Source organism: Episyrphus balteatus, chromosome 3, assembly GCF_945859705.1.
Source record: "Episyrphus balteatus chromosome 3, idEpiBalt1.1, whole genome shotgun sequence".
Lineage (NCBI taxonomy): Eukaryota > Metazoa > Arthropoda > Insecta > Diptera > Syrphidae > Episyrphus > Episyrphus balteatus.
This window is the reverse complement of record NC_079136.1, coordinates 67,411,236-67,436,015: the sequence shown is the minus strand read 5'-3', so window position 1 is coordinate 67,436,015 and position 24,780 is coordinate 67,411,236. Positions and strand designations below refer to the sequence as shown.

Sequence of the window (24,780 nt, the reverse complement as noted above, 5' to 3'; positions counted from 1 at the left end):
AATTTCGAAAATAATTAAAAAAAAAAATAACAGAATAAAGTTTATTTAATACACCTATTAATGGCAAAAAAATGGACACAAAAGACGCTTCAAATTAACATTACAATCCTTATAATTTTGGTTTTGATTATTTCCATAGTAGTTATTTTTCTGGAAGGCTAGTTCGAAAATGAAAAAAAAAAATGTATCGGTGTCGCAGCTATGCGCAGCAAGTTAAGATGCAAAAGGAAAGCTAATATATGAAGCTTTAAAATAAATATAGATTCTCAATGGAATAATGCGGAATAATTTTAAATTATCTCCACTTAATGCAAAAATTAACCCAAAAATCACGATTTTTCTACTTTTAAGCACAATAGCAAAGTATTGAACATCACATGAAATGAGATTTTACTTAAATTGATATGCTCCTTTATTTGATTTAATAAAAACCACACAAAATTTTCAACAACAAATTAAAAAACACTTAAAAAACCATAGTAACCAAAGCACCTTTAAACTTCAATTTAACCTCAAAAAATCACAAATTCCCAAGTTAAGATCAGTTATTTTTTGTTTGCATTATCTCCACCCAAAAATTTAATCACACTTACTTAGTACAAGGTATTAGCTTCACATAAAACTGGCTTTTGCATAGATTCTTGCAATTGAATTTTTTAATTAAATTCCGCTAGATGTGTGATTTGTCACACTGTGCGACGGTCGGTCTAAGAACTTGAGCCCTAAAATAATGCGCTTGCAATCTGTTATAGTGTTTAAAGGCATCCATAACCTTAGCTATTGGATGTGGTAAGCCACGCAGAAGAAATGAGTATAAAACTTCAGTGGCAAAGTTGGTTACTTTGTCATCATTTTTTACAGTCACTGTCAATATATTTAAAGGAATGATGTGAAATTAGGCCTTAACAACCTATGTATGTACATTTATCACTTTTTGTAAAAGTACAAATAAGTTTTTTTTACCAGCGCAATTGAGTTATAAAAAATTGTTTCTTAAACCAAAAATTAAGTTTTCTGCATCATATTTTTAAGTTTATAGCCTAAAAAACTATCGAGAAATAAGTTTGAAATTTGTCTGCGGTAGGCAATGATAACACTGGCTAACAAAATTTAACTTTTTTTTGACTACTTCGGACCTTGAGAAACATCAATTCATTGGAAAATTTAGTTTATATCAAATAAAATTGCGCGATTCGTATTCGATTTTTTTTCCGTTATTTTTTATAAAATTTTTGTTGAAAATTAGTTAACTTTTCCTATTTTTGAGTGGGTACTAGTTTTCACATCATTAGAAAGTGGAGTTCAATGCCACCTTGCAATTTCGTTCCCATATTGAGTTAGGACAAAGTCACTCAGTGAACTAAGTTCTTGGGGGCTTATTTCCCTGCACCATAAAATGAACATAAAATATTTTTTGACAACATCGGTTTTTCAGAAAGTCCTTTTAAAAATGCTTGATTTTAAAATACATAGAAAATTTTTAAAACTTTGGATTTTAGAAAAAATTTTTTAGAAAGTAACCCAACTTTCTAAAACTTTAAAAATGTGTAAGATCAGTGTTATCTTCCAGAGTCTTGCCCTTTTGAAGACACCCTCCAAAAGTGTATTTTGTTATTAAAACAATTCGATTTAATTGACCCACCCTAATATAATCATATAATCCTCAATTCTTAAAAGACATCCTTGAACCACAACTATGTTAGTACATTTTTCTTAGTGATGATGATGTGTACTGAAAAATTAATATCTCAAAATGTGATTATTAAAACATAAAATGAAAAAAAAACACACAAGTCGAAGAAAAGCCTTCAAAAGAAAGACATATACGCCGCAAGTGGCAAATGTGTGAAATTCTGATATTTTGACTCAAAGAATCAAATAACAGACAGACACGAGGATAAGTGAGCTAGAACGAAAGTGAAAGTGAAAAGAACAAAAAATAATAATTATGTTTAACACCACATCTGTTACTGAAACGATGATGAGTACTATCATCGAGCGCAAATACTATATAGTACACGCTTATATCTGCAACTGACACAAAATTAATGAAACAGAAATGATATAGCTTGCGTAAATATGTTATTGGCGGGGCGGCTTTGAAATGATTTTTTAATTGCAAGTTGAGAACTGTCAGAATTTTCATTCTAACACAATATGAAAGTGACATTGAAATTGAAATGAATTTTTTTTAAATAATTTATTTTACACACGCTTTTCTTAATTATTTAATTTTATAGACAAACAGTTTGTGATTTTTTTTTATTTCGTTTGCAAATGGCATCAATAATTTTTTTATTTACAAAAAATAATTGAGTGAAACATAATCAAGGTGGCCTTAGGCTCACACCTAACTGCAACTTAATACAAATGTTACGAAGGAAAAGCTAGCTATATCGTGACTTTGAGGTTTGAGAAAAAAAAAGGAAAAATGATTGTTTACTGTGATGCTATTAAAATGCCACAAGAAAATATTATAACCACACCCGCTGTCGACTAGACGAATCGGTCGCCCGACCAACTTGGCCGCAGGCAACTTTTTTTGTTTGTCCTATTAGTTTCGATAAATATACACATTTTTCTCTCGTCTCGCCTGCAGCCGCTTATACTGGAGTTTAACTTTAAATATTTATTTATTTGTTTTTGGTGGTTCCACTTAGTTATTATGAAGGCAATCAAATTTCGTTTGGCAAATGGAATGTGGTTTTATAATAAAACAAAAATAAGATCAAATAGTAAATATTTGACAGTTTGTTTATTTTGTTTTTAAATTTTATTATTCAGTTTTTAGAATGTATTGCATTTATAATAAATCAAGAAGAAACGAAATTGATGCAGTTATAAGCTGTTTTAAATTTCATTTCGAGTTTTGAATAAAATCGATAAATAGGATGGCTGATTGAGATTGCTATCTAGAATTCCAGCGAAAGATTTTCACTTAAGAGCGACCAACAAACAAGGGAATGAACGAACAAATGAAATTTAATATATTTCTAAAGTAATTTTTTTTATAAAAACTCTATTAAACAGCAGCAAGCTAGTTAAAGTTCTAAATTTTCAAAAAAAAATTACATTTTAATATCTGAAATAAGAAAAAAATATGAAAAAAAAAACAAATTGGTCGTTATGAATAAAAGTATGTTCGTACTTTTAGTTATTTTTCTCATATTTTTCTTATTTTAGAAATTGAAATGTTATAATTTTTTTTGAAACTATTAAACACTGGTTAGCTTGCTACTGTGTAATACAGTTTTTATTAAAAAAAAAAAATCACTTTATAAATACGTTAAATTTCATTTTTTTCGTCCATTCGTTATCGTTGGTTACTCTTATGTAATCAGTGCTTAAGGATTGACGGAAAACCTAACAGAAACAGTGAACTAACTACTACCAGTGGGACTCAGTTCATAAAATTTGGAAATCGATGATTCAGTTGATATTAAGTTCATTATAAAGAAATCTAGTTTAGAGTATTACATACTTGGTTTCAATTTTGTTGTACAACGTAAGGCGAGAAAAAAAGCTGACATGAATATTCCTCTTTCAAGTAAAAACAAACGTCAAGTATACACGAATAATTTTAACATTTTTAGTTCTTCTTAACACAGTCCACATTCAATACAAGCAATATGTTTTTTTACGGTATCAGTTAAACAAATGCCAGAAGTAGGTACGCCCATGTCTAGGTTGAGGGGCGGAAAGTCCTGAGCTTATCCAACCTCACTAACAAAACCATCATCAACAAATTTGTTTGACTTTTAATACACGAAAGGTTGCGCTTTGCTGAGCAGGTGTAATGAATTAGCCATATTTCTTCTAAAATAGGTTCGGCGTGTTTAAAGTTTGACTTAATAAGTTTAATTTTTTTTTTATCTACACAAATTGATATTGATTGAATAAAAATAAGTGGTTTACCAAAAAAAAAACAAGGATTCGATTTAAAATTTTAAACATTTAATATCGAAGCGGTAGTGTCGTTGCCCAAGAACAATGTTTTTCAACGTGTGGGTCGATTCCCTAAGGGGGTCGCAACCGCAAGCCGCACAGCTTTATTTGGCAGCTCAGAATACTATCCATTCTTAGCATGCCACCTGCAGCTAAATCTATAAGGTTTTCTTTCAGTTTTACAGACGGTAGGTAGATTAGCAAGTTCAACCGAATTATTCAAAAAAGAATTTGAATTCCATTATCAAATTTCATTTTGAGAGTCCATTTCTAATAAACTTCGTACCATGAGTTCATGAAGAGTTTTGCATTATGAGTTTCAATTTTTTAACTAGCCCTTTTTTTGTTGCTGTTCAAAGCTTTGGCACCATCACACTATGTGGCAAAATGCCGATTTCGTGCGATTAATTAAAAACGGTCGCTATCAATGGTTTTTTTTTCAAAATATAAATAAGTTAATGTAAGAAATGGTTAAATTATATGTTTATTTTAACTATTATAGGGTAAACGATTATAAAAATCAATTTTTACTTGCACACTAAAGGTACTATAAGGCAAGTATGAATGTTCTATGTAGGTACATCGTACATATGAGATCTTGACGTTTTTTTTATTTCAAAACTATTATAAGGAATGATATTAGAATAGTAAAAAAGTGGGTATTAAAATCTTTCGGATTTGTGCTCGTCTGGGCCTCGCAACTGGGGCCCAAACCAATGAACGCATTCGCCTCAAAATTTATAGTTAATAGTTATGGGTAAGTTGCTCGATGACATTTTTTTTTACTTTTTTAAGAATAGTATATAACGTCACCTGCCATACAGCCAATATAATATATATAAAGGTAATTTTGTTCTCGAAAACGGATCTAACGATTTTCTTCCAAACAATAATTCAAACAAATTCCATGGATTTTTTCAATCACATGTTCTTATACACCCAGAGAAAAAACGCATAGTAATTTTTAATCCGTTCTACATTGAATCAATGGTGAAAAATATATTCAATAATTTTCTAAAAATCGTCCTATGGTTAACTTACAGTTTGTCACATAAATTTTTATAAGTGAGATGGCACAGTGGTAAAGCACAAGCTTGTCAACCCAGGTATAGCAGGTTCGATCCCCAGCGGATGCCAGTTTTACTTTTTTTATTTTTTTTAATGTGTGAACAACTTAGATTTAAAGTGTGCTACTTTGATTCAATCATTTTCCACTTTAGGCTAAAAATGTAGTGATTTTCCATTGATTCAAAGTGGTTTCGATTGATTTTACGTTGTTTTTTGGCTCAGTGTATGTATGTATAAACGTGTTGACGAGATTTGAAAAATATTGGTTGAGCTGTTTTGAGATATTTAAAAAAAAAAGTAATACACGTAATAAGTTTTAAATTTTGAAATCTTGAACACATTGTTATACATATTAAAGATCAGTTAGATCATTTAATCTATCTTGTTTTTTTATTATTGGAACGCGACATTGAGAAAAAATCGCAGGATTTCTCACGTATTGTTCTTAAAAAAAAAATTTGGGTATCATTTCTACTCCATACCTAATCCCCATATATTAAACCGGCACTAAAATAACAAATACGGTATAAAATTTATTTTGAGCCTCACACAGAGAAAAATAGACCACATAAAATAGAACAAAAACAATAAGATTTCTCTATGGTTTTCATCCAAGAAGGAAACCTTATTAAAACAATCGGGTTTTCCTTATTGTTTTAAAATCTGCAAAAAAATAAAAAAAAAGATGACCAGGCTGGGAATCGAACTGGAGACTTCAAATCTTTAGTCGCCCACCTTACCACCTGAACCAACCTGCTATGAAAATATTGATCGCGATTTTTGTTCTAGTGCTAAGTTGCAAAAAAAATCTACTTTTCAGTCAAATTTTAATAAGATTTTCTCTATAAAAATAATAAGAAATCTCCTTAAAAAAACCTTATTAATCGTTGATTTTAATAAGATTTCCTTATGAAATGTATGGACGGTAAAACAATATGGCAATCTGTTAGTTTTTAGCGGGTCATATTTTTCTCTGTGCAGAAATAAAAAAAATCGATTTATCGTTAACTATCGATTTATCTTAACCACTTGCTTATTAAAGCAGTTGTTAAAAATAATGCTCGTCAATCTACCTTTATGAGAAGTACAGTCACTCAAAAACATTTTTGTACAAATTTTCGAAATATGACAAATAAAAATGTCTCGAAAAGTAATGTACTGATTTTTATAATTTTTTTCTCATATATCTTTGGTATTATACTTGTAATATTATGTATTCAATTTCTTTTTTAAGCTAAGGAAAAAAAAGAAAAAAATTTATTGAATTAAGAAAACAGTTATTGTAATTCGATTTACTCGAAAAGTAATCGATCAATTTGAATGATTTTTTTTTTTCAAAAAAATCTTTAAGAGTACTTACTATATTAATAATTTGTATCTAAGTTTTTTTTAAAGCTTGAAAAAAAAAAGAAGTAAAAAAAATCGATTTTTTTCAATTTTCGATTTATGGATTTTTACTGTTTTTTTTTAAATTTTAATACCTTCGGGGCAAAATGATTCAACAAAACTCTTTAGTTTCTGTTTTTAGACACTATTATTAAGATCAATTTGATCATTCTGCCCCTGCTATGATTTCCGGCCACTTAATGACGATTATACCCAAATTTTGACTTAAAATCGAAAAAGTACCCCTTATTTAAAATTGGTACTATTTTTGAGTCGGGAAAAAAGTGATATACATTCATAAATACATAAGAAATATAAAAATTAAAAGAAAAAATTACTTGCCTTAAAAACAGATCAAAATAAAACAAACCAAAGACAATGCTTTTTTTTCATACAAAAAGTAATTTAAATTTTCAGCCTAAATCCCAATCTTTGAGAGCATCTAGCTTCGAAAGCGAGCTACATATATAATCTTATGAAATTTCAAAACTTGATTGGAAATAATGTCTAATTTATAACTCCATAAGAATTTTGATAAAAATCGGAAATTTTCAAAATTGACTTAATCGCACGAAATCGGGATTTTGCCACATAGTGCATCGGCATCGCATCGCTACAAATGCAAAACATTTTGTCCAATCCATTTCGTAGTCGCGACAGCTTTCTAAAAACATGGGGTACAAACACTGGCCATTAGTGTAAGCAGGAAGAGCTTTACAAAATAAAATGTGCAACACGGGAAAAAATCGGGAGTTTTAGGGTTTGTTCACAGTCGATTATCTTTTAATCAAGGATTTTTATATGGAATAATCCTTGATTAAAAGATAATCGACTGTGAACAAACCGGCCCTTAAACGGGTACAGTGTATCCAGCTATTTAAAAATACTGACACAAAATATTTTTTCTTTAAAGGGGGTCGCGAACTCAAAAAGTTTGAAAAAAAAAACACTGCCAAAGAATATAGAGGTCTTTAAATTTTTCAATAAAGTTGTCGAAAATCAGTTTGTCAGTACATATATTCTTTGAATACAAATAAAATATTTTTCAAACTACTAGTGGAAAAAATTAAGTGATAAAAAAAATATTTGAGTTTTTTCAAGTAGTTGAAATATTTCCCTTAAAAATGGTCGTACCTACTGGAGTTTCAAAGAAAGGATTATGAAGCTTTTTTTGTGCAGAAAAAATGTTTTTCCAATTTTTTTTTTTTTGAATTTCGTATAAATACATACAAAAAAATTAAAAATTAAGTTCGAGCATAAAAATCCTGTTTTTATTGAATTTCAGTACGACCAATTTTAAGGGAAATACAGTCACTTGAAAAACCTCAAATAATTTCGATTTTTTTTTTTGTAATAGTACCACACTCTTATCGTGTTTTGTTATTTTAGGCTCAACATCATTCAGGACGTGTTTTGATCATTATTAATTGATCCTTTGGATCAGCTTATTGATTTTATTAAAAACTTATAAACACTCCAGAAAAAAAATACACAGTTGTATATTCAAATGATTTACTAATTATAAAATATCTACTCTTTTTTTGGTGCGGTATTAGCTAAATAATAATGACGCAACCATCTGTGTTAAACGTTGTTCAGCCAAAACATTCAAAATACTGTTTTGTATTTTAAAAATATATAAACACATAAAACTCACATCAAAAAGTTCTACCATGCATAACGATTGTTGTTTCATTTTACTTTGTATTTTTTTTTTAGTTTTTTGTTCAATTCAATCTCACCCTCTCTCCAATCAGATTCAAATAGCCACAATCTGTCTGAATATAAACATTTCCTTTGTGCTTGAAAATATCCATCACAAGAAAAAAGTAGGTACAATTTCCAAGCACCCCTCTCCCCTCTTTTTTCTCTATCCGAATCCGGATGATGTGTGTCCGTCCGATTCTGAAAATGGGCGCACTTTAATTAAATTTTAGGTGGAAATAGCATAGCACGCTGCAAATTGCTGCTGGAAATTGACTTGAATTGAATTTTCCTGCACTTCATTATTTATTTGATCGGTGGTATACACTTTTGAATAATTGGTTATTACATCTGCCATATACCGTATACTCGTGTACATATAAAATGATGCCTGTTAGCAGAGCGGCGGCATGGAAGAGGAAAAACTAAACCGCAGATGCATCACGGCAGCCGACATTTTGATTGATTTATTGCCGATCAATTTTCGAGTGTATTTCTGGGATTTTTCGTCGGTCGGTTTTTGTTTTTATTTAAAAAATCGTAAATATTGAGTTCTTTTGAATTTTGTTTGTAAAAAAAAAAAAAATGTTTGTATATTGCATCATAACATAAATACCAACTCGACGACAGACGAGTGTAAATTATATTTATGATTAATCAGGTCGTTAAAAATATGATTGGCCTTTAGATTTATTATGAATATGAATTCTGGCAGGTATTTTTGGATTTTGATGGTTTTGGTTTTGTAAAATTTTTTTTAAATAGAATTTGGCTTTGAGTGTGTAATTTGATTGTGTTTTTTTGTTTTTCACCATAAACATTAGGGTGGGTCAAAAAAATCGAAAATTTTTTTTTTGATTTGGTACTCCGAAAAATCGATTGCTAGACCCCTCTAGAATATACACACCAAATATGAGCTCTTTATATTAATGGGAAGGTCCTCCGCTTTGCAATTTTCCATTTTTACATCAAGCTTCTACTAAAAAAAAATAATTTTTTTATTAATTGACTTTTTAGCAAATTTCTTTTCATATTCTTGTAGGAAATTGAACGCTCTACAAAAAAGGCCTTATACACTTTTTTCGTTTATCTAACCGTTGAATAGATATTTGAGGTCCAAAAATCGAGAAAATCTTTAAAAATTCGTTTTTTGTTCTTAATTTTGTAACAAATTGAAAAATTATAATGATTAAACGCGCAAGACATATTCTTGTTGGAAATTGATTGCTCCACAAAAAAGGTCTTATTAACTTTTTTCATTAATCTAACCATTCTAAAGATATTCGAGGTCAAAGTTAAAAAAAAATATAAAAACATTTTATATTTTTAAAAAATTTCTAATTCACTGAAACTTCATTATTTTCAAATTAACAAGATATATTCTTGTAGGGGCTTAAATGTTCTACAAAAAATTCCTTGGAATGAAATTGATTGCTTTAACCGTTTAGAAGATATTCGTATCCAAACCAATGCTCACTGATTTCAATAGTTTTCTTATGACCCGTATGCATTGCGATTTGGATACGAATATCTTCTAAACGGTTAAAGCAATCAATTTCATTCCAAGGAATTTCTTGTAGAACGTTTAAGCCCCTACAAGAATATATCTTGCTAATTTGAAAATAATGAAGTTTCAATGAATTAGAAATTTTTTAAAAATATAAAATGTTTTTATATTTTTTTTTTAACTTTGACCTCAAATATCTTTAGAATGGTTATATTAATGAAAAAAGTTAATAAGACCTTTTTTGTGGAGCAATCAATTTCCAACAAGAATATGTCTTGCGCGTTTAATCATTATAATTTTTCAATTTCTTACAAAATTAAGAACAAAAAACGAATTTTTAAAGATTTTCTCGATTTTTGGACCTCAAATATCTATTCAACGGTTAGATAAACGAAAAAAGTGTATAAGGCCTTTTTTGTAGAGCGTTCAATTTCCTACAAGAATATGAAAAGAAATTTGCTAAAAAGTCAATTAATAAAAAAATTATTTTTTTTAGTAGAAGCTTGATGTAAAAATGGAAAATTGCAAAGCGGAGGACCTTCCCATTAATATAAAGAGCTCATATTTGGTGTGTATATTCTAGAGGGGTCTAGCAATCGATTTTTCGGAGTACCAATTAAAAAAAAAGAATTTCAATTTTTTTGACCCACCCTAATAAACATGATGCTATTTTAATGGTAATCAAATATTCAATTCACATTCGATTGTAATTAGCATACTCACTTTCAGCTCAAAACACGTCGATGTGTATAGAGAGTACAGGGTTGGATTTGACATTTTGGAAATGTAGGGCCCATTGGTATAGACTTTTTAAAATGTTCCTTCAGTTTCTTAAGGCTCAAAAAAATTCCCAACATTTTGTTTGTTTGTTTTTTTCTACTACCAATGTGACAAACCACACACATTTTGAAGGCCCTTGTAAAGTCTAAATTCCGGGTCTGCGTTTGAAACATATAGACCCCATCGAGTGACGCTGCTGCCGGCAATGCAATCATCGTTTTGTGGACAGGTTGCCAAGCTTGAACACCATTATGCATGTGGGGAATATTAATTGAGGTATAACTCGCTTGAGTGAGTTTGCAATATTGGAACTATTTTACTTTGAGTCGTTTTTTTTTTTTTTTCTTATTTCGATTGACCGACCGGTGCCACACCTGAAAATATTTATTTTTTTTTTGTCTCATATTTTATAGCGTTCATTGGTGGTGGTATTTTTTGTTTGGTTAACAATATAAAGCTATTCAATTGTCAAATTGAATGAATTTTCATCGAATTTTTTTTTAACAATATGTGACCAAATATGCACTGATGATGATGGAAGTCTATAAATGACAGCAATTTTTTGACAGTTTTGATGTTGTAATAAAAAGAAAAAAAACTGTGTACATATATATTTTTACATATTTTGTAATGTAGCCCAAGGAGGTTTTGTTTCAGTTTCAGTTTTCATGTAATAGAAGGTTATTTGAATAACTTTGTAACACATAGGATATAAAATAAAATTGGAAACTAACTGACATATAGTTTTAAAAATTGGGTTTATTTTCTGAGGAATTTGCCAGAATACAAATTTACAAATAAAATTCTGAAAAATTAAATGACCTTCATACCCATCATAATAGGGATTTAACAAAAAAAAAAAAACTGTTATAGAAATTCAATTTGCTTTTTTTTATTCATATTTAGTCCAGGATAAGGATTCAACCTTGAAATGAATGCTTCTGTTTTGTAAATACTTTTATTTTGACACTTCCATATCTCAAAATTTTAAGAAAGTACCCAAATAAAAAAATGTAAAAGGCAAACAAAATTTCGATTTTGTTTAGTGATTTTTGAGAATGTGGTAAATAAATGAAAAATACTCGTATTGAAAATTAAAAAAAAATAGATTTTGAAAGCACCAACATTCTTGTTTTCAGATATTTTATTAAGAAATTGTTCTTCATTTGTGCTCCATTAGTTACAAAATTAAGAGAAATAAATTGCACGACTGTGTCGCACGCACGTGCTCTTAGGGTTCAAGTTGTTAGAAAATTTAAGACTTTTTAAATAGAAATTTAAAAAATTTATATGAAAAAAAAACGTAACATTTGATTTTCAAACACACAAAAAACAACATCTGTAATCAAATTGAGTTGCAAAAGAAGTTTGCAATTTGGTTTCTTCTATTAAGATGCATTTTTAGAAAAAAAAAATTACAAAAATAATTTTTTAATAAATAATTTTTTTGGAAAAAAAAGTTTTTAAATAAAATTGGTTTGCTATTTTCTAGTAATCACTAATCAACATCTATAACCAAATTTTCAAAAAAAAAACTCAATGCCCCATTTTTGAAAGTTCGATTTTTTTTACAAAAAAAAATTGTTTTTTTTTTCAAAATTTTATTTTGAATTTATGTTAAAATTATGTACGTGCTTTTGTATAAGATAGTTTTAGTTCACACTCACACCTACATTCATTTTCAGTACACCGCAATAGAGAGCTGATTTGTTTCACTTTTCAGGTTTTGAGTGGTTTTATTAAAACTTGTGTTTAACGAAATAATCTGCTAAGTGTATAGTAAATTTGGTGTGGGTTTTGGAACTTTTTTTTAAATGATTTTTTCAAACTTTTGACCTCGAATATTTTTTAATACGATTAGATAAATTAAAAAAAGGAATTTGGCCTTTTTTGTAGAGCGTTCAATTTTCTACAAGAATATATGTACATATATTAGGGTGGGTCAAAAAAATCGAAATTCGTTTTTTTGATTTGGTACCTCGAAAACTCGATTGCTAGACACCTCTAGAATAAACTCACCAAATATGAGCTCTTTATCTTAATGGGAAGGTCCTCCGCTTTTCAATTTTCCATTTTTACATCAAGCTTCTACCAAAAAAAAACTATTTTTTTATTAATTGACTTTTTAGCCAATTTTTTTTACATATTCTTGTACAAAATTAAACGCTCTACAAAAAAGGTTAATAATACTGACTTTTCAGTGAATTAGAAAATTTTGAAAAGTAAAAAAAGTTTTTATATTTTTGTTTAACTTTGACCTCGAATATCTTTCAAATGGTTAGATTAATAAAAAAAAGTTAATAAGACCTTTTTTGTGGAGCAATCTGTTTCCTACAAGAATATGTCATGCTCGTTTGATTATTATAATTTTTCAATTTGTTACAAAATTAAGAACAAAAAACGAATTTTTAAAGATTTTCTCGATTTTTGGACCTCAAATATCTACTAAACGGTTAGATAATTCAAAAAAGTGTATTTAACCTATTTTGTACAGCGTTCAATTTTCTACAAGAATATGAAAAAAAATTGGCTAAAAATTCAATTAATAAAAAAAATATTTTTTTTTAGTAGAAGCTTGATGTAAAAATGGAAAATTGAAAAGCGGAGGACCTTCCCATTAAGATAAAGAGCTCATATTTGGTGAGTATATTCTAGAGGATTCTAGCAATCGAGTTTTCGAGGTACCAAACCAAAAAACGAATTTCGATTTTTTTGACCCACCCTAACATACATATATGTGTATAGAAACTTGCAAAACAGTCCATTATTATAATCATTTTTATCAAAAAAAAAAAAACAAAAAAACATTTGATTCCATGGATCAAAACTAGGTTTTATGGTTTTTCTCATAGTTTCTATGGCAATAACTGGACGAAATTGAAATGGAACTACACTGAAGGCTACAGCCTTCCAATACAAAGAGAATTATCAAAATTGGTTCAATAAGTCCAAAGTTATAAGGTAACAAACATAAAAAAAAAAAAAAATACAGACGAATTGAATACCTCCTCTTTTTTGGAAGTCGATAAAAAGAAATGTTTTCTTTGTTTTTTGTTTTAATTTAAAATATTAAACTGAAGTAAAAATGTAAAACTGCTTGATGGAGGATCTTCCAAATGATTTTTGGTGACTGAATTCTATAGTATAAAATCAGAAATTTTTTTTGAACCACCCTAATGTACCTATTATACATTAGGGTGGTTCAAAAAATATACTTTAATAGTTTACGGCATTAAAAATAAAATTGTATTCCGCACATCTTAGCTTTAGCTGTTTTTCATGTTCAAGGTCAAATATAAAGTAAACCTTTCCCGTTAGGAAGTTTAGTCCATAGAACTTTCAATGGGAACGTTTTTTAACTACAAATTTAATTTTAAACACATCTGAATGAAACCACTTTTTTCATTTCACAGATTTCTGGTTCCACAGTTCTAGGAGCAAAAGAAACCAAGATTTTTACATTTAACTAAAAATCGGAAATGTTAACCATTCAGGTGAATTTCACAATAAGGATTTAGATTTTCAATCAAAAAATTTGGGTTCTTACAAACTACTGTGTCAGTCATATACAATTTAATAAATGCACTGAACACATACATACATAGGTCAACAATGAATGATTTTACAAGTGAAAGAGCATTTTTAAAAAGTCAAGTTTTTATGTACAAGTACTTCTGTTTAAAACTGTGGTTTTAAAGTATTTTTTTTACCAACCTACTTGATTTTATAATTAAGCAGTCGTGCGTTATTATATTTTACTTCCAACTGAAATAATTCTTTCTTTTGACATTTTTAAATTAAAATAAAAACTCTTAAAAACAAAAAACAACACATAAAAAAAGGAGATGAGAAAAAGATGTAAAAATGTTGAATTTATATTTCCATAGAAACATTTAAAAAATATATTGTTCGTCATTTTTCAGTCGTCCACCTTCTTTCTATACAAAAAAAACACCTAGCTGTTGCTTTTGTTCTACTTAATACTTCTCTTCTGTTCCATTTGCCTCAGAAAGTTCATTATTTTTACAAGAATTTTTTTTTATTTTTTGTATAAAAAGCATTTTGCATTTTTATAACAACTGTTGATGTTGTTCTATATATCCATTTATTTTTTTTTTATTTTTCTTCGTTTTTTTATCATCAACTGCCGGCGGCGTCCCCATTCGAAATGACAATTTATTGTGTTTGAAATAGCCTGCCATATTCATTGCCGCCGCATTCTTGTTATAAAACACAAGTACAAAACATGGAAAACTCTGTGCTGCTTGCTCTGTGTGACACAAAGACAACCAACTGGTTGTTCAGTATTTATGAAAAAAAAAAACGTCCACATTCAGATATATACTCGGAGTTCAGTTTGGTTCGGTTCGGTGCCATCATGATGAGTGAACCTCTTTTTGCTCATCATCATCATCGTCATGAATTGTTTTTAAGTTTGAATGGGAAAATAATAAATGCAGATTCTACCCCACCATACCATTACCATGACACTGCTACTACCTACCACACTACTCAACTCGCACCCTTTACCCCATTTTACCCTACCTATTATAACATTCCATAAAAGACTATGGGTATTTATCTGAAAGAATCAAATGCCACAACCACTTCATTTTAATGAAATTGTAAAAAAAAATAAAAACAGTAGAAGCAAAAAAAAAAGATAAGTGATAAAAAACTAAAAAAAAAATAGAACAAGTATAGTATCTACAAATGAATGAAAATATCTTTGGCATACGTGCAGTTGTAGATTCATCATGAGTACATGCATACTTGATGGTCGTTTGGCTCAAAGCAAAGAGTGAGAGTTCTTTTGTTTCTCTAAAATATAAATGCTGGACGGAAAGAAGAGCCTAGTTCTGGAATTGGAATTTATGTTGTATCAACTCTACTCCATTCGCATGTATATATTATTTATCTGATTTAATTTGAGTTAACATAGAACTATTACAATAAACAGTTGACATCTATTCACAATAGTAAAAGAGGAAATTCGCCTTGTGAATGAGAGAATTTTTGCAAAATGAAATGCAGGAAATATGTTTTTGTATGATATCATAGAGTTGCCAGACATTCATTATGATTTATTTTAGATTTGAACTGAAGGCAGGATTGCAACTTTCTGATTCGAATACACTATTGTATTTTTTTAAGATTCCTGATATTCGTTGTAAAATTTAACTTGAAATTATGTTGTTTTTCTTTCCTATTCACTTAAACCTGGCAACCCTCACCAAACATTGTCCGAAGACCGGCTTTTTGTTTTGCTAGTCAACCCAACCCTACATCCCATATCATCATCAACCATCCATCCAATAGTTTATTTTTTTTTTATAATTTATGAATAAAAAAAAAAGATAAAGATATCGTATTTAAAAAAAAAAAAAAATGCTCTAGATACGTATCTATGCGTAATCATTGTGAGAGATGTACATTGTAGGTACATATGTTTTTATGTGGAGAATTCTTTTTGAAGAGGGTAAAGGGAAATGATGACGGAATGTTGTTTAACTGATGTTATTATTCTTCTTCTTCTTTATATTCGCTCTGCCGGCATTTGCCATTAGTTTTGTGTTATTTTTTTTTTTTTATGAATGAGTCACTTGTTGAGTACATTACACTCGTATAGTCACATAGTGTGTGGTATTTTTTACAAAGCTATTGAAATAAATTTCAATCGAATGGTATTTTTTTTTTTTTAAATTAAACGTTTTTTTTGATGTAGATGACAAGAAGTGAGAGAACTTGAATTAAACTTTAATTTAAATGAAATTTGAAGCTAATACAATATTGTTTTTGCTTCAAATCGAAGTCTGGAGGTTTATCTTTTAATATAATGAATGTTTGTTTAATTAAAAAAAAAAACTAAACATTTCTAAAAGAAAATTGGTCTCAAAGTCAAAAGTTATCATATGGGCAAGAAAAAATGAACAGCCTTTACAAATCTTGGCATTTTTAAAATCTATGACGTCACGTTTTGATAAATAGTAACTTCCAAATGCATTTTCAATTCCAAAAAAGCAAATAATGGTTTATAGTAGAGTAACTAAAGCAAATTATTAGGGAACCCGGCCGAACAGCTCTGATTTTGACGATTTTTTTTTTCAAACATAGGTAATTAATAATACTTTAAAGTCTATAGATTAAAAATTGCCGATGTTGCCGTATTGTTTTTTTTAAATTAAAATTAAATTTTTTTTAACAAAACCATTTTTTTTGCTTAAATTTCATAAAACAAATGATAGCAAAAGATTCTCTAGGTAATTTAAGGAAAATACATATATAAAAGGCAGTAAGGGACAATCTTCAATCGTTTAAGCGATAAATGCAATTTTCTAACATTCTGACCTCAAACACAAAAAAAATATTTTGAAAACAACGGCAACACCTACAATATTTAAAAATACATTTTTAAAAAGACAGAAGCTCATTCTTATCTCTTAATTTAAATCCACTAAATTTAATCAAGACTTTTTGAAAAAATGGTCCTCAAACTCAGAATTTAAAAAAAAAAATGTTATTAGAAAAATTTAAAATGACTTTTTTCCAAACTTTTTCTAATAAAATATGAATTTATTTAAAAAAAATTTTTGGCCATAAATATTATCAGTTGAATTTCGAAGCAAAAAAGGTAAAATATATCACACTTTTGAAAAAAAAATGAAAAATTACTTCAATTTCAATGGTTTTTTTTTATTAAAACTGAATTTTTGCATTGAAATAATTAATTTTCTCAAAGACTGTGGTAAATAGGAACTTAAAATTTTTGCTATTTAACTTTCAACAGTAAGGGTTATTAAATGAATAAAAAATAATTTTGGGTTTAGATGTTGAACTTTAAAAAAAAAAATAAGTTACATTTTTTTTCAAAACTTTTATTAAAAAAAGTTCTTCGAAAATGAAATACTTTTTAATTTTGTTCATAAACCGTAATACATATTGACATTTCCTTTTAGAATTTGAAATCATAATAAATGCGGCCAAACAAATTTGAAAATAAATGCATTTTATATTACGACCAAGTTTAAAAAACGACATGTTAAAATTTTTTCAATAATTTTTTTTTCAAAAATCTGAGTTCAATTACCATTCTCTCAAAAGCCGTTCATTCAATTAACTTAATTTTACATATATATGACTAAGCTTCTAGCTTTTAAAAAATGTATATTTGAATATTGTAGGTGTTGCCGTTGTGTTCAAATATTTTTTTTTGTGTTTGAAGTCAATTAATAAGAAAATTGCATCTATCGCTTGAACTATGGAAGATTGTCCCTCACTCCCATATATTTTTTTTCCTTGAATTTCCTAGACAATCTTTTGGCATCAATTAATTTATGAAATTTAAGAAAAAATTTTTGAAAAAAATTTGTTTTTGTTCACAAAAATCTTCAATTAAATTTAAAAAATCAAAACGGCAACACCGGCAATTTTTAATCTATAGACTTTTAAGTATTTTTAATTACCGACGATTGAAAAAAAAGATCATCAAAATCTAAGCTGTTCGGCCGGGTTCCCTTATATTGCCAATTTTTGAGCTTTAGTTACTCCACTGTTAGGTATACTTCTTTAAAAACGTTATTTAATCCAGACAAGAACCTCATCAAACTTTTTGTAATTTTTAAGTTATATCTAAAAAATGATCTCAGTAGTCAACATACACCTACTTCAAAATTTAACCATCTAGCGTCAAAATAAAACTCTGAAAAAATTAGGGGATTTTTTTCTATTTTGAAATAGTTTTTCCACTGAGAAGCTTGATTCTCGGAAGAATCTTAAATAACGAACGCCGTATTTATATTTCCCAGGAATCAGACTACATACATATTTAAAAATTATTAAAACTTCGAGGACTGGAAAATTTTGAATTTTTTTTTTTTTGAGTAAGAAATTGTTTGACAAAATTTTCCCTAAAAAATCGATTTTTAACGTTTTGATTAATTGGGCCTGAGGTGATCCAAAAAAAATTATTCTAGTTTTCTTGCTATTAATTCAGTTATTTATTGAGATTGGTGATTTATGACTCAAGATATAGCCCGAATACTAAGTATGCTAATGCTTGGAAAAACAACAATTTGACCCAGCAGTTTGTACCACTCCCAAATTTTTTTTGCTCGTTCGATAGAGAGTTAGGTGAATATCATAACGCTGATTTTTCGCACTCGTGAAATTCACCATTTTGGATTTTATTTTTATTAAATATCTCGACTTCCGTCCATTCTAGATAAAAGTTGGTTATACAAAAATCGTAGACAATTAAATTTCGCGTCTTTTATGTTAAGAATCTTTTTTTTTCAATATTCTGAATATTAAAAAAGTTACCTACAAGCCAAAAAAGTAAAACAAAAAAAAAAAATGAAGAAAATGAAAATTTTTAAGTTTTGAGCACTTTTTATTAAAATTATGAAAAAACCTTCCGAGAAAATATTGTTCACCTTCAAATTCTCTACAATTTTGCTATAGGTACAACTTTTTTTTGTATCGCTATAAATACAAAAATTATTAATATTTTTTTGTTAAAAAAATACCCCTTGAAAAGTGATAATACTTTCGTCGTTTTCTCAGTTGTCTTACCATTTGTTTTTTTATTTGTGTGTGTTAACTTTTAATTTTAATCAACAATTAAAACAAAACTTACCATTACGGGATACATCTAATTCAACTAGATTTTCAAAATTTTGAATATCTGGTGGTAGTCTGTTGATTTCATTATCACTTAAGCCCAATTTACGTAATCGATGTAGCCTGAAGAAATTCTGAAATAAAAAAAAGAAAAATATATATTAAATAAATTTTGTATTTTAATGAAAAACTAAACAAAACAAATTTTAAATTCTCATTTATGTACCAAAACTCTTGAAAATCTCAATCTAATCTCTCTAAAGACCTTCATTCTTTTCAAACCACTTCAAAGTATTCAAGTTTTGTCTTATTTTGGTACAACATGAAATCGTTGTTTGAATATATTTTTCTTTTTCTTACTAATCCTAAACAAGAATTAGGGATTTTCTTTTCGAAAGAACAATAGAAAATTCCTTACCTTTCTAAAATAAAAATTGATCAAACAATGGCTACTCTCTAAAAAGGAAAGGCAATTTGCTTGTCTCTCTAATCGGGAATTGTTGTCCATTTGTCAACTTAATCAAAAAAAAAAAAAAAAAATCTCTATACAATCCCGCACCCATATGCAGGGAATATAGAAGGTAGTTGGGTATCTTATAGATACAACAGCTACCCATACAATATTATATCTATACATTCATTTTTATAATCTAAACAGTTAACACACTTTCTGAAGGCATGCATATAGTATCTATAAGATCCTCTCATCCACTTTGGATTCGGACTATATGCCGGGGCGCGTTGCTTCAGAAAAGATATATCTCTCCTAGAATAAGAAAAAGTTGCATCGTGCAACCAAATTCAAATCCGAAACAATTTATTATAAACATCACGATTCCATTTTCATCCATAAATCCATTTTTGGGTTTTAAATGAATTGGTTTAGAGCGCAAAGGAAAATCTCAAAGATATATAGAAGATAGATTTATTTTCATTTTTTTTTTAAGATGATCGTCGTTGTTGTGTTCGAATGACCTCACCACCACCAATTCAAGCAAAGCCAAGTGGAAACTCACAGTTCAAGACGAAGACATATTTCTAAACCCAATGCAAAAAAATGAAGGAAAGAAAAAAAAAATTAGAAGACGAAAAGACGTTATTTTACCACCGCTGCCATTTTTCAAAAAAAAAAAAAAAAAGTCGTGCCGTAACTGGAACATGGAAGCAACAACCAACGAGCGAGCCAAGCAACGGAAAATTGAACAGCCACAACATTAATATCACCCGAATGGCATTTTTGCTGGCTATATTCACTAAGAAAGAAGAATTATTTTGATGGCAGAACAAAAGACAAAATGAAATATCAATTGAGCGCGCATAGAGTCATAGATTGAGAGAGACACCAGAGACAAAGGAAGACAGTCAGGGCCCATTTGAGGGCACCAGGCTGGCATACCATAATCTACCTAGGTAAAACCAAATACCACACAGACAAGCCAGCGCAGCGCAGAGTCAGCCCCTAACAACAAAAGGGAACAAGAACGAAGAGGTCAGATTTGAAGTTCAACTCATTATATTATGGCAGACGCTGATTCTGTCAGATGAATGTTTGTTAGGTTGCCCCAAAAATGAAAGAATAAACCGCTTACTTATAGTGTGAGAAGGTTATGTTGCTTTTAAGGAAATGATCAATATTTGTTTGAAGGAGGGACAAGGAACTTATCAATTGTAATGTGTTTTTATAAGTTTTTTTTCGAGACTTATGTTTAGCTCGGGAGTTACCAGGGGTGTTCTGCTCTTATTATTAAGTGGTCTAGGGTTGCACCCTTAGGTATCACAGGTGTCTCCGACAAGAATCAGAGGTTGAGTTCGTAAGTACCACGGGTTTTCCAGCAAATATCACGAAATTCACCGGTGAGTATCACAAGTCGACCTGGTAAGTATCACGGGTTTCTCTGGAAAGTATCACGAATTGCCTCGGTGAATATCAGAGCTTTCCGCGATGGGTATCACAGGTTGTCCCAGTAAATATCTAGGTTTTCCCTTCTAAGCATCACAGGTTGCTCTGGAAAGTATCTCGGGTGGCCCCGGTAAGTATCAGGATTTACTCTATCAGGTATCACAATTGGCCATGTAAATAACACGAGATGCCTCGGTAAGAACCACAAGTTGCTCACGTAAGTAGGGATTATCGGTAAAATGTCACAAGTTAGCATGGTGAGTTTCTTAAGTTTCCCCGGTAAATATCACAAATTTTGCTGAAATGTATCACAGGTTTCCCTAGTATGGACCACGGGTTCTTCTTCTAGGAGTTGCTCCAGAAAATATTCCAACTGTTTCCCGGATAGTTTTAGGAATTACCGTAACTAAAACGGGATGCCTCAGTTGAGTTTATTTGGAAAGTATCACAAGTTTGCCTAGTAAGTTTCTTAAGTTTCCTCGATAAGTAATACTTCCTTTCGTGGAAGGTATTACAGGTTGTTCTTGTATGTAAGTGTCACCGGTTCCTCCGGAAAGTGCCACGAGTTGACCTAGCAACTATCTGAGGTTAACCCTATGATTATCACAGGTTGCTCTAGTAAGTATCACGGGTTCATCTTCTTAGTTTCAAGGGTGCTCCTTCTAAGTATCACGGGTTACTTCGGAAAGTATCACGGTTGGTCCAGTTAGTATCAGGGATAACCCTAGGAACTCGGGAAGTGTAACTAGTTTTCCTAGAAGCTATCATGGGTTGCCCTAGAAAATTTTACGGATTGTCCCGGTATCGATCGGAAACGAATCTTAAACAGTAAAACTTGAACACCGCAGGTCTTGAATTCTTCAGGGCCAATTAACAGCCCAGTAGAGTTTACTCTTGTCCTATTGATCAATGAGCCATATCAGGCCTTAAGATCTAAATTGTTATCTGAGGCATGGTTTACATGGTTAAATAGAACGGGTGATCGGATGAAATATTGACTGGTAGTACGAGTAATTGGTAGAATCAGTGAAATGCAGAAACAATTATAGGTAGAACTAATGATCCGTAAAACCAGCGATCGGTAGATCAAGTTCTCGATAGAAACAGTGATCAGTGAAACGATGGAACCTGAGTTTGGTAGAACCGCAGGATTCGGTAGAACAGCAGAGTTCTGTAGAACCGCAGAGTTCGATAGAACCGCAGAATTCGGTAGAACCAGAGAGTTCCCTAGAACCAGAGTTCGATAGAACCAGAGTTCGATAGAACCAGAGTTCGATAGAACCAGAGTTCTGTAGAACCGCAGAGTTTGATAGAACCGCAGAATTCGGTAGAACCAGAGAGTTCGATAGAACCAGAGTTCGATAGAACCAGAGAGTTCGATAGAACCAGAGTTCGATAGAACCAGAGTTCGATAGAACCAGAGTTCGATAGAACCAGAGTTCGATAGAACCAGAGTTCGATAGAACCAGAGTTCGATAAAACCAGAGTTCGATTGAACCAGAGTTCGGTAGAATAAGAGTTCGGTGAACCCAAAACTCAGTTGGAACAGAGTTCGATAGAACTACTGATCGGTAGAACCAGCATTATTTAGTTGCCGTGGAGTTCAAAAAATGGGATCAGTGAAAGCCACTCTAACTTAGGTGATACAAAATTATCATGGACATTTAAGCACCAAGTGGCTATTGCAAAAAAAAAAGCACACCAAGAAATATCTCAAACAAATAAGCAGCACAGATGAAAATGAAGATTCCTAAATGCTTTAACCTGCAACATGGAACATCAGAAAATTGTCCTTCATAGATCATAGTGTATTATTTCCAACACAATATCTCAGACTATATAAATTCTAACAACGATATTGTTGATGATACTATAGTTGATGCTGCTGCTGAAGATGGTGATAGTGATGATGATGATTCAGTTGTGAGAAATATATATGGCTTGTTAGTAGTTTATTTTTCAGAAGTTTATTAAAACCCTTCAAATCGTGATTGAAATACGATTGTTGTATTTTTTTCTTCATCTCAGAGCCCTTTAAGAGATGAAGGGAATAGAATAGAAAAAAAAAACCTGAAGCACCGTTCGTTCTATTTTTTTTTTTTAGAATTATCTCTGACGTTAGGTTAATTAGTGTTTGGGCATCTGTTTCTCCGTTCCGTATGCAAACAACAAAAAAGAACGACTGGTGAAGGTGTTAGAATGTTGATTTCAAGGTGGGAGGTTTTAAATGCTTTTTTTTTTTTGTGGTTGTAAGAAAGTAACCAGGTGCTGTTAGAAGGTTCATTAGAAACAAAACAACAACAAAACAAAAAAGGAAACAAATAAACTTAAATCTAGGGCAAACTATGTCACGTTTTTTTCTATTTCTTTTTTTTTTCAGTTTAAGTCAAGATTATCTCCGATCTTATTACAACAACCGTATCGTGACGGTGGGCTTTATTATATTATATAGAACAGAGGTTTAATGCTTCTTTGATGTTGATTGTGAAAAAAAAATTGATTTCGTCAGTAGATACATTTTATATAAATTTCTTCGGAATTCAAAACCTATTGTTTTAGGGGTAAATATCAATGTAGATATTAGTTAAAACCAGAGATCAGAAATAAATCTCAACCTTTTGAAAGGTTCCTTAATAACTCTTATTTGTCGTCATTTTCAATAAAGGTCATAAAATAACCTTTATTTTTAAAAAAGAAAAATTTCGGTCAAGGTCTGAGAGAAACCTTTATTTTGTATTTTTTTATGTTTCTGTCAACCAGTGAGATTTATCGCTGAGAGAAAAAAAGACATGGGAGTGGTGCCATATGAAAGCTTATATTCTCAGCTACCCGATAGTGGTGTAATCGGGTTTTAGATTTTTTTTTTCAAAATTCCGAGAAAATCGCGTTTGAAAGTTGGGGTAAAATTTTTTTTCGAAAAATCCCCGAATCTTTGAACGCTCCTGGAAGCTAAACCGCTTGAGAGCAATTTTTGGAAGTGATGCCAAATGATAGCTTGTGTCATGGGCCTACGCTTTGCACATTGTCAGATTTAAAAAAAATAATCTTCCATGCTAAACCGCCACATCATGTCTATTTTTTTCAGAATCGGACTTAACTTTTTGTTTACCTTTATGTTCTCCCGGTTTGAGAACGCGTGCACCTACAGGGATGGGAGTTGTACCCAAATGTAGGTTAGAGTCCCCGCTACCTTTTGTTGGCATCAAACATTTTTTTTCATTTTTTTTTTTTTTCAAAATTCCGAGATATAGACGTTTGAAGTTGGGCGGGCAAAAACGCTTCTGGAAGCTGAACGCTTTGACCTAGATATTACAACATCGGTCTCCTAAAATATTCGAAATTGCATTGGTTGTGCTTGTCGTCCCAGCAACTCAAATCACAGTGGAAAACACATTTTCGTCTTTAGATTTTACTTTAAACGAAAAGAGATATAATCTTGGGTCTAAAGAACTTTGAGAGTCTATTTAGGTCATACGTTGTTTACCTAATACATAAACTTAGAAAAAACATCCTTTTCATATTTATTTTTGCAATATAAAGACATTCTTGACATATTCGACATTTTCCTTTGAATTGACCATTTTTGATTTATTTTCAGCTTAAACGGTTAAACGTTAACCTTTTCCATTTATTTTTTTGTAAAAATCTCAACCATTGAGAGATATTTAAAAAAATAAAAAATAAATCTCAACCGATAACCTTTATTTTTGATTTTTTTAAATAAATCTCAAACCTTAACCGAAACTATTTAAAGTAATGTGGTAACTCTCAGAGAGAAATCGATTGAAAATAAAGGTTGACTGTTATTTCTGGTCTCTGGTTAAAACGAATGTAGTGTACCTAAATTGTAACTTCCTTTTAATACGTATAT

At 30.2% G+C, this 24,780-nt stretch overlaps 1 protein-coding gene across 17 annotated transcripts in view; it reads right to left on the bottom strand.

The window, feature by feature from the left end:
* Window positions 1-24,780, bottom strand: part of LOC129913044 (protein lap4) — a 335,223-nt gene that overhangs the window by 276,247 nt on the left and 34,196 nt on the right. For all 17 annotated transcript variants that reach the window (XM_055991409.1, XM_055991410.1, XM_055991416.1 and 14 more), the window contains exon 2: window positions 19,026-19,143. In XM_055991409.1, the coding sequence (XP_055847384.1) occupies window positions 19,026-19,143 (118 nt within the window). The remainder of the gene's footprint in view (window positions 1-19,025; window positions 19,144-24,780) is intronic.